Source organism: Paramormyrops kingsleyae, chromosome 5 (genome assembly GCF_048594095.1).
Source record: "Paramormyrops kingsleyae isolate MSU_618 chromosome 5, PKINGS_0.4, whole genome shotgun sequence".
Lineage (NCBI taxonomy): Eukaryota > Metazoa > Chordata > Actinopteri > Osteoglossiformes > Mormyridae > Paramormyrops > Paramormyrops kingsleyae.
In genome coordinates, this window is record NC_132801.1 from 5,110,956 (window position 1) to 5,120,808 (window position 9,853).

The 9,853-nt window shown below is 46.2% G+C and overlaps 1 protein-coding gene across 1 annotated transcript; it reads left to right on the plus strand.

Moving 5' to 3' along the window:
- The first annotated feature begins 1,043 nt into the window (after window positions 1-1,043).
- Window positions 1,044-9,151, plus strand: LOC111860612 (tumor necrosis factor receptor superfamily member 13B). The gene is made up of 5 exons (XM_072712805.1): window positions 1,044-1,146; window positions 6,255-6,373; window positions 7,181-7,297; window positions 7,737-7,970; window positions 8,545-9,151. Exons 1-5 carry the CDS (start codon window positions 1,082-1,084, stop codon window positions 8,814-8,816), a joined length of 807 nt encoding a protein of 268 aa, XP_072568906.1. The 5' UTR covers window positions 1,044-1,081; the 3' UTR covers window positions 8,817-9,151.
- The last annotated feature ends 702 nt before the right edge of the window (window positions 9,152-9,853 follow it).

Consider the following 9,853-nt stretch of genomic DNA (forward strand, 5'->3'; position numbering starts at 1 on the left):
ACTGTGCATTAATGTTGTTTGTGCCTGGGGGTACAGGGCTGTGCTCTTTTATCTGACGGAGTAAAAGGCGAAACAGAGTAACTACGCTGACACTGAAACCGAGAAAAAAAGTACTTCAAAGCTTTTTGACCCACCACCCCTGCGTGTGGCAGGTAAGTAAATGGTAGTGATTTCCTGGAAACCGAGTATAGCTGAATTACGATATTTTCTCACAAGATAAATCAGCCTAAGAGGCTGGATTTCATGCAAACTCAATTTTGATAAAATAGGCAGTTGCTGTGTGTTATGTAGCAAACTTTAAAGGTCAGGAGGTTCATTAAGTCCAAAAGCAGAGGATAGGGGGATTTTTTTTAAGAGTTAAGACGAGGTCAAGATTAACGGACCTTCTGAAGCTCTTGGGCCAAGTAGAGACATCGGAGACAGACAGGGTCCAATCCTGGCCTGTCCTGAACAGCAGAGCAAAGGCCATGGTGATTGCAGAAACTGATGCTGCATGGTATCCATCCATCATCCATCCATCTGCATTCCAGTAAATGGGCATGTTGATCAAATGTTGAACAGTCTACTGCAGACCAGGAGCTAAGAGGTGAGGATCACACAAAAAAAATGTACACATCCAGCATATAAATAAAAAAATAACGAAAATAACATTCCTAGATACGAAAGGGAACAAAATATAGAAATCAAAGTAGATCCATCGCCTTCCTTATGGCCCATGTTGGCGTCTTAATAACAACGATATTTGTATGACTGTTACTTTTAATGGCGACCTTTGTGAATGTGAGCATTTTGGAATACTATAGATTAAGGTGGGAAAAAAACGGTATTATCTATATGTGTTAGTTATTTAAAGATGGGGTGTTGTAATAACACAGGTCAGAAGAACTATCCATCTCACCTGTCCTATCTAAAACGAAGCCAACATTGCTTAAATTAGTTCTAAGTTCCAAACTAAAGAAAGTAAAAATGCCGATTAATCGCAATTAGGGCCGCGTGCGGGAGGGGGTCTTCAGGGGAGTTACCAGGAAACGCGGTGAGTAACAGTAGGCAAAGCGCCCTGCTCGCCCCCCTTAAATACGCCATGCGAGCTGGAGCGCGCGGCGCCGCAGCACCGTTTCGGGCAGGTTCGGGATCCCCTCTTTGCAGGTAAGGCTGGCCACCCTCCGACTGTCATGCAAAAACATGGGTGTGTTATTTATCTGTCAAATATTAATACATAGGCCTATTTGTGAAGGCTGGTTTGCGACTTTTTAAAAATATCCGGGTCAGGGGCAAGAAATGCATAGCGAATCCATAAAAAAGACACAAGAAAAGACACGCAGATAAACAAGACACCACAAAAGCGGCGTAGCACGTTGTTTAAGGGATGAGAGTGCGCGATCACGGACCCAAATGCCTGCACGACCAGAGCTTCCAGCTCGCGCGTTACCGTGGGCTGATGGTGCGCTCCTGTGCGCTCGTGTCCCCGCGTCCCGGCAGGCGTGTGCGTGTTAATGCGACTTTTTGAAACTTTTAAATACAGCTGCGCATATTACGTCTAGATTCTGCATATGAATTTCATGACATAAGTTTTCATCATCCTTGACATTCAATAGTAGCCTATTTAGTCTGTATTGGATGACAGAATATCAACTGAGTTTATACTAAAGAAAATCATGATGAATCAAGTCTACAACAATATAACTGGGATACAGGGAGGGTAGAACTTAAAAATGTTTGCTAGGCTACTAACCAACTGGACTAACTAAGTAAAAATGTAACTTTCTTTTACTAACCAGCGGGTTAGTGTTCCTTTTTTTCTACTCGCCCTTCATCTACATAGATCCACATTCTTCGTCTTAGACGAGTTGCTGAGCATAATTTCTAGCTCTGGATAAATGCGGGGGTGTCGCTAGGGCTGTTTCAGCGGAACTGTAGCCCCCTAAATAAACGTACACTTATACCTTTAATTGGTGTGCTCTCATTCATTTTCATTAAATTAATTTTATATCGATTTCTTGTTCCTTTTTTAACCGTATTGTATGGTTGTGCGCACAGCCTATCTGGGTTAAATTCAATAAAAAAAATATTGCTCATTTGCCTTCCCCTGCCGGCCCCTGGAGGACGGGCTCCCCCTTTGAGTCTGGTCCCTCCCAAGGTTTCTTCCTTCTCGGGAGTTTTTCCTTGCCACTGTCGCCTCTGGCTTGCTCACTGGGGGCTTTGGGTGGGGATGCTGTAAAGCGCTTTGAGACGATGTAAGGTTGTGATAATGCGCTATTCAAGTAAAATTGAATTGAACTGAATATACATGTGCAAAACAGACATGTATGTAGCAGGAAATTATTATGTCTAAACAAACCGTTAAGGATGGCTGAGTATGTAGCAATTTGTAGTCATACACATGAACAAATGTGAAATTAGTGGTTAAATTATAATTTAGATATATATGATTTAGTTACTGTAAGTGCAGATAATCGCTCATGAATAGGCATTTTCTGAAATTCATATACCCAGCATTCTCCTGTTTGGTCCACTGCTTTATGGGCCGTCAAATTCACCTTGGGGGGGGGGCTTAATCCAGCCCCCCCCCCACTATACCACTGATTTTCTTTCCGATTTGTTTTCAATTCGATCCAAGGTTGGTATCACTTTGCTGATCCTGATCCAGAGAGTCAGTGCTGGGTCTGTCACTGAGGCCTTCATTTAAATTACAGTTACCCGAGCCCCCCAACCCCCCCCCCCCCCAACTAATATGGAAGAAAATTATAGGGCTGTGGGCTCTGACCCTGTTGATGTGCCACTCTCTGTAACAATAAAAACATTTCAATGACCAGGTAAAATCCAACATTTTAACATTAGCATCGATCCTCAGATTCAGTATTTCAGTATCGACCTGTATTTGGCCCCCATATTCAGTCCTGAGGTCTCAGTCCTGAGATGAGTATTTGGGAGTACTTGGGGTAGCCCTGTGAAAAAAAAATGAGAGACCAATCTATATTTTAAAACAAATCTGCATTTTTAAAATCCTGGTTTAATCCTGGTTCTGCTGGAAGAAGGTTACACTGAGCAGCAGGTTGCTTCCAGGTTCAAAGTTTCTAAGACAGCAGCACACAAGAATAAGGTGAAGCAGGAGACACTGGGAACGACCAGAAACCAGACAACTAACAGAAGTGACATTCTAATGCCAGAGATGACCGTTAACTTATACGACAGTTTCTCATAAATCATAGGGTGACATCAGGTGACCTTCAAAAGGAATGGGGAACATTAAGTGCAGGTGTGAAGTGCACTGCTAGGACAGTTCGTGTCAGGCTCCTAGAAGCAGGACTGAAGTTCCATAAAGTAAGGAAGAAGCCCTTCATTAATGAGAAACAGGGAAGAACCAGGCTGGAGTTTGCTAAAAAAAATATATATATTACTCACAGCTGCACACCCATAAACTGAGAAATGAGTGAAACAAAAAATTGTGCTGTGGTCTTTTAATTTTCCCACAGCTGCGTATACGCACCCCCCCACACACACACAAACACACAAGTTGGTCTTCCTATCTAAATGGGGACCGTCCATTCATTTCTATGGGAAAAACCCTAATCCCAATCACGACACCCTTAACCTCTACCCATCCCTAACCTTGACCATAAGTAACCAACCCAAATACAAGACTTTTGGCATTTTTACTTTTTTGATTGCATTCACAGATTTTTATAAAACTGAGGTTATCCAAAAGATGTCCCCAAAAGTAGAGACATTTCAGGTTTTCCTAGATTTTGGGGACAATTTGGTCCTCAAATGTGATCTATGCAAACCCACACACACACACACACACTACCCATATATATATAAGCATATAAAAGAATATTCACTGGATCTGTAGACACTGGATCTGTAGACACTGGATCTGTAGACATAATATATGGATTTGTGTCAGGGTCAGCCCCTGCTGTGGTCCTTCCGTGTCCCTTCCCCGTTTGACCAGCAGGCATTGCTGGTCATCCCGTCCTTCATGCTTGTCTTTGAGTTTCCCCTGTTACCTGTCTGGTCTTGTGGCTCAATGTGTTGAGCATGTGGTTGTCTGTATATCCTTCTGTCCTGAGTACCGTTCTGTCATGTGTTCAAATCCCGCCTCCTCTGCTTTTTTTGTATTTTGCTCCCCAGTGTTTCTTTGTATAAGTTTTTCTGGTTTCAGTGATTTGTATTTGGTTCAATTCTATGTGCCCCTGCTTGTGTCTTTACCTGTTCTGTAATTCCCCAGTGTTAGTTTCTGTTTCCTTGGTTAGTTCTTAGTTTCCCTGTTTTCAGTTCCTTTTGAGTTCATTAGTTTCACCTGTGCCCTGTTTCCTTGGTTTTGTTAATTAGCCTCACCTGTCCTGTGTTAGTCTCGTTACCCCTTAGTATTTTAGTTCCTGCCTGTGTTCAGTTCCCCAGTGGTTCATTGTTGTTGATGTGTCTATGATTGTCGTTGGTTTTGATATTTTCAGTGTTCTGCGTGTATTCAGTTTTTGTTATTTAGTCTTGTTTAATCCCCTTTCTGTTTTTGACCCCTTGTGGTCCTTTTGGTTTTGTGTTTGTAGTGTTTTCTGTTTTGATTAAAACCCTATCTGTTACTGGAGCCGCAAGTGGGTCGTCCACCCTTCTTCTGTGCCTGCGATGCCATGTTCCCGCACCCGAGCCACCCGGAAACATGACAGATTTGTATTAGATAAAACCCTCTATTACAGCCTGATTGTCATACATGCAGGATGGTTTGGATGTTTGTGTCTCACAGCTTTAACTTAAATATACAGTGTAATGCTCTTATGTTTTTTATTTTTACAGTGATGATTCTGTTTTGCTGCTGTGCTGTTAAATATGGGTCACCAGCCGTTTTAGTTACTGATCTTCCTTACTAATGCAAAGTATTATATTTGCTGATAGGGATATAACTGCTTTCATGCTGCATGATTTGGTGTATAAAACGACAGCCTGAATTTCAGTGATGGCTCATTTATGAAGACAGTGGAGTTTTGTGAAAGTACGAGGGGCAAGAAACGTCACAAAGACGACGACCGCTGTGGCTGCCTGACCATTTCCGAATCCCTTGCAGCAGTTTTTTAAATCCCGGGATTGCGTTTCTAATCACAGACTTCCCGTATCCCATTTTTTTTCCTGCTCTTCATACGCATAATTTTACGTTTTTTCACATTTCGATAAGAACATCCACATCATAGAGTGGCGCCTCACTAGATCACAGCACATTACCTAGTACTTGTTTGCTCTGTTCGTCATAATAATAGCGACCCCCAAACGTAGCTCCTTTACGGACTCTAAATGTCACGATGAAAACGAGGCGATGTCCTGCCACGCCTGAATGCTCACGGTGGACCCAGCCTTCAGTGAGGGGCACGACTTAGCAGAATGACTGGTGCGGTGGAGAACTTTCTGCTGAAGGCCTCCAGTAGTCATCTAACCCTCCTGCTGGCCAAGAAGGGGTTTCCTTTCTCAGCAGTTTAGGTAGTTGCCCCACTACACTGGGGACCGTTTACTGACACCTTGCACCAGTAACCAGACTGACTAACACTACTAACACTATTACTCAGCATATGGCCGTGTGCTACACCAGCACCCTGGAGTCCAAACCAGTCTGGGGACAAATCCTGCATCCTGACCTGATCCTCCCAGATTAAAGCTAGAAGATGTATGCATGGTGTGGCTCTGTGGGTTAGGATGCTGTATCCAGGATAGGAATGTTGTTGTTTCAAATCCCAGCAAAGTGATTTCGTAAGTGTAGAGGTCATCTTAACGCATGTGTCTGTTTCGTAACTTATCCGGTACGTTGTGAGTCTGGAGTCTAGCACTGGGCATGAGGAATTTCTGGGTGGGATGGCAGACCATCAAAGGGCTCACACACACACACACACCCCAAACACTAAATTCACCTAAAGTGTGTGTTTTTGGACTACAGGAGGACACCCAGGGGTAGGTCTGTTGTTCCTGTACCCCCAACCCCCAGATGTTAGATAGGTAGCATGTCCAGTCAGAAGATCAGAGCTACTTCACTGGTTAGCAGAACATGCATCTCCTGAATAAGAAACGCATTTAGTGCAGTGACTGTTTGTGGCCTATGGGGGGGGGGGGCTGTCCTCGTAAACCAAGCTAACGCGTGAGCTCCCACCACGCGCCTCGGCCCCCACCGCGCGCACTCGGGGTCCCGCCATAGCTGCCTCTGGGAATGGTGTTGATTTACGGAAAGTTCTGGTGTCGTGAGCCCCTGACCCTCCCCGTCGCCCCGCTGACAGAGCCATGGCTGGGACGTGTCACGAGGGCCAGTACTGGGACCACCTTCTCCGGATGTGCATGCCCTGTCAGACCCAGTGTGCTCAGCCATACCAGACGGAGAGATGCAACAACTTCTGTGGTGAGTACAGCACCCCCCCCCCCGGGAGGCAGCACGTGGCCCATTAGTGTGACTGCTTCATCTGCGCAGAACCGTCCACTCATTTGGTCATTAACACCTCAGCTTTTCTATACCATGAATCATTTCAATGGAATGTTTAAACTGGGTACGCTGAGTGATGTCACCTCTGGGTTTTGGGAATTGGCCGTTTGTCCTAAAGCAGCTGCTTGTTGCTCATCCTTCTTTTGGTACAAGCGCACAGAACCACGAGCAGAAAACCCATCCTCTCTACGCGCTCGCGTCTGCACAACACTCGCTCCCTCGAGTTTTGAGACTTTGGAGGCGGGAACAGCAGCTGGTTTCTCCACTTCATTGATTGGTCACTTTCACTCCTGATTGGCAGTTTGCTTTGGAAGAATTAGAATATGAGTGTGAGCATGTTGAGAGGATGGCTTTTCTGCTGGTGAGCACATACGCATTCATGGTTTTTATGTGCGCAAGTTTTGAGACTAATTAAACGCCAGAGAGCATCCCTTCGTATCTGTTGCACTTGGCCTATAAAACAATTCCAAGCACTTAAGATTACACACCTCCTCAAAGGTTCAACAGCTGAGCCAGAAATATTCAGATACGAAGTTTTCTTGCTATAATGCTTTCCGGCCTTCTTTATAACTTAACACAAAATCCTTCCCATACAAGAAGCCTTTTTAGGTTTTGAGGGTTTTTAAGGCTGACCTCAGTATGACCTCTACAGAATCTCTTAAAGGAACAGTGCGTCTGATTCTGGTCTCCATTGTGACCTCGTCTTGCTGCACCTCTTCCTCCCAGTGGCGATAGAGTGCAAGAGCGTCAAGGGAAATTTCTACGACTTGCTGCTGAAGCGCTGCTTGCGTTGCTCTGAGGTGTGTGGCCGTCACCCCTTGGAGTGCTCCCAAACCTGCAGCAGTGAGTCACGCCGCCCCCACCTCCGCCACTCCCCCTCCACCTCCGCCACTCCCCCTCCAAAGGGAAACGTGAACACCAATCGGCAGCTCAGCGGCACCAGAAATCACACTTAGGCTATGTAAGCCTATGTCCAGAAGGTTGTAGGTTCAAAGCCCTTAGCTGCACAGCAATCATATCATCACCTGCTCCTGGATCACTCATCTCTCTGTCCCCATGCTTTCCTTATCCAGGGCTTGAACAAACAACCTTCCAAGGCCATAGGATTGTAGCTTCAGTGGGAACTCTCTCCCTGAATGAGTTGTACTGAAATTCCTTTCATTGACACTCCAGCATAAGAAGGGAAAATTAAGCCACGAATTATGTTCAGAAAAAAGGTTTTTGGTAAGCAACAACCACAGTGCTGCTGTAATCTATATGTGTTGCATATCTTTACTAACAGCTAAGTCCACGACCCCAAATCTGACCAAGGAACTGCTGGACAGGCCTCCAAACTCTGGAGCGGAGTACCACACAGTGCTGATCTACTCCCTGCTAGGCGTGTGCCTGGCCATGCTGGTGTGCGCGCTCGCCCTGGCCACGCTGGTGCTGCTGCGGAGGGCAAGGGCCCGCAAGCAGACCGCGGTCCACAAGGGCGGCGACACTGCCCCTCAGGAACACGGCAGCTCCTCCAGAGGTTCGTGTCAGAGGACAGCTCCTCCTAACCACACCCTTCAGTTCTGTTGCTCTCTCGGCCTCATGACCTTGGCTGGTGTTGTTGTAAGTCGGGTATGACGTCTACGGATTTTTAAAAGAGGATTGGCTTGCTAACTAAATTAAGAATATCACGTGTTAGGTTTGTTACTGCTATGCAGACAGTTCTCAAATTACATAATAATCCGTCCCACAAACCCTTAAGTCACATTTTACACAAGTCGGATTCCTCCTCCCCCCCCGCATTCAAGACATCTTACAGCGAAAAACACATAAGCCAAAAATACTAGTAATATGTGCTAAAGAACACATAAAGAAAGAAAAGACAATGTAAATTTACTGTCAATGTAAATTTACGCCTGTAAAGTCTGGGATATTTTATGTTTAAGTCCAGATTCACGCAAGTCGGTTTTATGTAAAATTGAAAGCCACCTGCACACACATATTAACCCCGTTTTTCCCGTCCCCAAAATTAGGTTCTGTATCTGGCGGTGCTTTGGCAGCAAATCCTTCAGACCCCTCCCCCAAATTGTGAGTGACTCTCCATATGCCCACAGATCGCCTGCTCGTGGCCAGCAAGCCCCCACTGAAGAAAGCATCCCTGCCCACAGAGACCTGCGTCCATTGCTTTCCTGAGCTCCGGGTGCCGCTCTGCCGTCCCGGGAGGGAGCCCCCCATGCAGACCCCCGCCACTACCACGCTCTATCAGCAGGCGTCAGTCACAGGCCCTGCCACTAGGGGGTCCCCCTGCTGTCTGCAAGGGGGAGCCCCCCCCGTGGAAAAGGACAGGCTGAGGATTATCTGTTCCCCAACACAGAGCAGCGTCTGAGGTTATGACTGGGATGGGGTGGGGCAGGATGTGATGTGCCCCCCACCTCAACCCATTCAGTCGGCCCCCGGCTCGCAGATGGTCTCCATCTGCGTGTGAGACGTTAAGCTTCACCCGATCCTCGCCGCGCTCCACTCTGAACACTTGTTAAAATGACATTAGATGACAAACCCCCATTCCCATCCTCCCAAGGATCACGCCGGGAAAGTCACGAGCACTAGTGTGGCAATATATGAATGTAGACGGGGAAAGAAAATAAAGCACGTTTTCCCATTTGTGTCTCATGGTCGCACCTCTGGCCTGGTTCCAGGGAGGATCTCGCCATCTTCTCTCTCTCCGAGGTCAGGAAAAGGTGATGGACCCTCACCAACCTGTTATTTGCACGTTCCTTTGATGCGTCTTTTTCTTTACACATCACAGTGAACACACAAATGCACACATTTCTTACAAGTTGGGAGTGTCACACCCACTCCAGCATCCCCCCCCCCCCCCCACCAAGTACTTTCCATAAAAAGTACATGGCAGCAGGTGGCATTAGGGTTTAGGACAGGAAGAGTGAGCTGCTCAGAGGATACATAAGCAGGTCACTCAACCTGAAGAGCGGGAGCAACTAGAGTAAAGTGGAGTAACTAGAGTAACCAGTTTTCAGCTAGAGCTTCAGTACAGCCCAGCTCATGCAGTCGGGAGGATTGCAGATAGCATTTGCTCATATGTTATGGAAAAGCTTTTCTTTTCGCATCCGAAATCTTGTGCTGGTCCTTCTCAAGGGGGGGGGGGGGGGGGCAGGTGACAGCTTATCCGCTCACTGTGACTAAGTGCACATGCTTTTTTTCTTCTAGAATTTTCACTGTGATAAAGTTCAGACGCATCTTCGTAGATCAACCATCCTCTACCCCACCCCAATTATGGCATGGGGATCAGAAACCAGGACATAAATGAAAGCAACACCCTTTTAAACTTAGAAGATAGAGCCATTTCAACCTGCTGTAGTGTCCCAAGTGTCCTTTAGAGGGCGTCAGTGCATCTCCTATTTAAGT

Excerpts from the sequence above, each read along its gene's own strand:
- LOC111860612 (XM_072712805.1), top strand. The coding sequence starts at position 1,082 with ATGCGAGCTGGAGCGCGCGGCGCCGCAGCACCGTTTCGGGCAGGTTCG. Across the intron at positions 7,298-7,736 it reads GTGCTCCCAAACCTGCAGCA|CTAAGTCCACGACCCCAAAT; the intron begins GTGAGTCACGCC and ends CTTTACTAACAG. Across the intron at positions 7,971-8,544 it reads ACACGGCAGCTCCTCCAGAG|ATCGCCTGCTCGTGGCCAGC; the intron begins GTTCGTGTCAGA and ends ATATGCCCACAG.